The sequence below is a fragment of the Propithecus coquereli genome, unplaced genomic scaffold (assembly GCF_000956105.1).
Source record: "Propithecus coquereli isolate 6110/MARCELLA unplaced genomic scaffold, Pcoq_1.0 Scaffold63, whole genome shotgun sequence".
Classification (NCBI taxonomy): domain Eukaryota; kingdom Metazoa; phylum Chordata; class Mammalia; order Primates; family Indriidae; genus Propithecus; species Propithecus coquereli.
This window is the reverse complement of record NW_012152285.1, coordinates 7745226-7749019: the sequence shown is the minus strand read 5'-3', so window position 1 is coordinate 7749019 and position 3794 is coordinate 7745226. Positions and strand designations below refer to the sequence as shown.

Sequence of the window (3794 nt, the reverse complement as noted above, 5' to 3'; positions counted from 1 at the left end):
AATAAAAGGGGAAAAATGGGCAAAGAACCTAAATAGACATATCTCCAAAGAAGAGATGCGAATGGTCAATAATCACATGAAAAAATGCTCAACATTATTATCATTAGGGAAATGCAAATCAAAACTACAATGAAATACCACCTCACACCCATTTGGATGGCTACTATCAAAATATAAAATAACAAATATTGGTGAAGATGTGGATAAATTGGAACCCTTGTGCACTGTTGGTGGAAATGTAAAATGGTAAAGCCACTGTGGAAAATGTCACAGTGGAAACATTAAAAAGGAAGGAAATCCTGACATGTGCTACAACATGGATGAATCTTGAGGACCTTAAGCTAGTGACAAGATGATAAATACCTGTATTACGATTCCACTAATATGAGCTAATTAGAGTAGTCAAAATCACAGACAGTAGAATGGCAGTTGTCAGGCGTTGTGGGGGGTGAGGGAAATGGAGAGTTATTATTTTATGGGCATAGAGTTTTAGTTTTTCATGATGAAGAGAGTTATGGAGATGGATGGTGATGACGGCTGCAGAATATTATTAATGTATTTAATACCACTGAACTACACACTTAAAAAATGGTTAAGATGGTAAATTTTATATCTATTTGAACACAATTTTTAAAGTCAGGGAAAAATAGGCCAGGCGCGGTGGCTCATGCCTTAATCCTAGCACTTTGGGAGGCCAAGATGGGAGGATCACTTGAAGCCAGGAGTCTGAGGACTAGCCTGAGCAAGAGTGAAACCCTGTCTTTACAAAAAATAGAAAAAATTAGCCTGGCCTGATGGCGCATGCCTATAGTCCCAGCTACTGGGAAGGCTGAGGCAAGAGGATCACTTGAGCCCAGGACCTTGAGGTTGAAGTGAGCTATGATGATGCCACTGCACTCTAACCTGGGTGACAGAGCAAGATCCTGTCTCAAAAACTAAATAAATAGAATAAAATCGGGAGGAAATAATGGGTGACTTCAGAAGGGGATCAGAAAGATTGTCAGTGGTGGGATCATGGGGGTCTGTAAACTTTAACCTGTGGGTCAAATCTGGCCCTTGCCAGAACAAAGATTTAAGAATGATTTTTACAGTTTAAAAGGGTTGTTAATTAAAAAAAAAAAAAAAAGTGACAGAAACCACATGTGGCCTGCAAAGCCTAAAGTTTTTAAATAAAATAAATATTTATTTATCTGGGCCCTTTATAGAAGAAAAGGTTTGCAAACCTGAGGGACTCATAAGTTGCTTATTTAATAAAGTTTAATGACAGACTTGTACCAGGAAGGCTACTTGAAAGAGAAAAGGTTAACCTGAAAAGAAAAAAGAAAAAAAAATCTCTTTATACTAAAGTTATTTGGAAATATTAGACATAACCCAAGCACTTTTCATTGGAGATAAAAAAAAAATCTCTTTTAAGGCAAGGCTTGAAACCTATGAGGATAATAAACACCAAGTTCAAGATAATGGTTAACTGTGGATGGAGGAAAAGGCATTGGAAGGGGTACATAGGGCTAGCACCTCTTGTATTTTCCTGGATAGAGCTTGAGCCCATCCTCCGAGGTATCACAAGAATGGAAGAATAGGCACCACATGTACTTGCCATCAAATTGGCAGTAACTGATCAACACTAAGGTGCTCACACAGTAGTAATATTCTTTGGGGGCTGGGGACTTGGCAATGGGTAAACTCACAACTAATGGACACGGTGAGCGTTGTAGGGGGGAAAGCACACGCCTCAAATCATGGTTTGGGTGTGGCGAAGTCATAACATGTAATCAAAATGTTTGTACCCTCATCCTGAAATAAAAAAAAGGGGTACATAGGGGGCTCAAGCTATAATGATTGTTTTGTTTCTTAATCCAGGTGCTGGATACACGAATGTTTGTTACATTGTTCCTTATAACTTTTTATAAGTCTGAATATTTTGTAACTAACTATTAAAAAAAGAAAGTAAAAGCACACAGAAAAGGTAACATTGCCTGGCTTTATTAAACAACCAAAGTAATTGAAAATTTTTGTATTTGTTATAAGCACAGATTTTTTTAAAAAATCTTCAAAACGAGTAACTATTAACAAAAGCCCTAATGTGCAACTGGTTAAGTGTCATTGGCCAGAATCACGGTTACCACCAAATTTCCTCTCTGCCGCCTAGTTTACAAACCTAGTCATCACTTTTGATATCTATAATTCAAATGACCAGAGCTGAGTAAACCATAACCTAAAAAAGTTTGTTGGTACAGGTCTTTTAAAAAATAACCTTTTAATATTAAAATACTTTTGGATTTACAGAAAAGTTGCAACAGCAATTTTTAACAGCACCAACATAAACAGACACAAAATACACATACAGCAGTAAATTGTGAAGAGCCTCTAAAAAGTTAAACAAATCAATCTCTTAATTAAGCAACAATTTCTACAACAAGTATGTTCTTCCTCCAGTAGCTCATTTTAAAATTGAGAAGTTATTTGGAAAATAGGGGAGAATTGAACACTCCTCTACTAGCCTCATCCCCCAAAATCATTATCTTTTGTTCTATGAACAGGCAGATGAAAGGGAAAGCCAAGTTGCAGCACCACCAGATACCTACAATAGTTTAAGTTGTCTTGATCTTTTAAAAACATAAACTCACTTTATAACTTAATTTTTAGTGTTTAAATACATAGATGTTTACTTTTTAGTATGGATGAAGAAAATATTGATCCTAGAATAGAGGCTAGGTGATTGATTACTTTTTTTATAAGTAACGGAGATGATGATAGTCCCAACTTAGTACTAAACCACCTGCAAAGTAGGTGTTCAGCCTTATTTCCAGCCTGACAAACTACATGAAGTGGCATATAAACGTGACACCTAAATCTTTATCGACAATGCTTAAAAAATAAGAACGCATTTCTCAGTAAGAACAATGATCAAATTCTTCTGAATAGCAGTTTAACTATAACCTCTAATACAAACATCTTTTTTCTTCTGAAAAACAGACACTAATTTACTTCTCACAGCAACCTGGTGTCATTTTTTATCGAACAGAACACGGGAAATCAAGAAATAGGAAACGCAAACAAAATCCCTCTCCCCGGACCGCGCAGGAGGGAGCCCAGCTACAAAGCCCCGGCGTTCAGAATCCTGCCAGCCTGTCCTTACCTGCATCTTACCACCACCTGGATGTTCTTCCCCTTCTCCTCTTTTTTCTTCGCAGAGGAATTTGGCTGGGACGCCATGACTGTCCCCACCAAAAAATCAAGGCCTGGCCGCTGACTCGGGCACTGTGGGGCGCGGAGTGACTCGGCTGCCGACAATAGCCTGGGTGCCCACCTCCCCTGCCGGGTGCTGGCGCAGTCAGGAGCACCAACGCCCGCAGCTCGGCGTCGCCGCCGCTCTCCACCCGGGACTCTGGCGGTGGGGGCCGTGGTGCACCAGTCTGGGCCGCCAAATCCGTCTTGTCTCCGCCCAAACTAGAAACCGAGCAACGACTCGGCGCCTCAATTTGAAAAAAGGAGCCGAGTGTCCGGACCAATGGCAGCGCGGCCGCGCAAGGCAGCATGGGACGCGGTGTCGTCACCGGAGCCCCCGCCCTCGGGGCGTGGCCCGCGGGAAAGTAAAAAGCTGGTCCATCCGCTTCCGCTGGGAACTCGTAGTCCGGCGGCAGAGAGGCAGAAACGGAGTGTGACACTTCAGCTTGGCTTTGCTCAAGTTACATAACGTTTCTGAACCAAAATTCCCTCGTCTGCACAATGGGAATAATAGTAACCGTCTCAGAGGGTTGTGGTGAAAATTAATGAGCTCGTGCAGGTAAATA

The 3794-nt window shown here is 40.8% G+C and overlaps 1 protein-coding gene across 1 annotated transcript in view; it reads right to left on the bottom strand.

The window, feature by feature from the left end:
• The window catches only part of KIF11 (kinesin family member 11), a 45281-nt gene extending 41857 nt beyond the window's left edge, over nt 1–3424 (bottom strand). The window contains exon 1 of the mRNA XM_012659687.1: nt 3140–3424. Coding sequence (XP_012515141.1) covers nt 3140–3216 — 77 coding nt within the window. The 5' untranslated portion in view covers nt 3217–3424. The remainder of the gene's footprint in view (nt 1–3139) is intronic.
• Nucleotides 3425–3794: the final 370 nt, after the last annotated feature.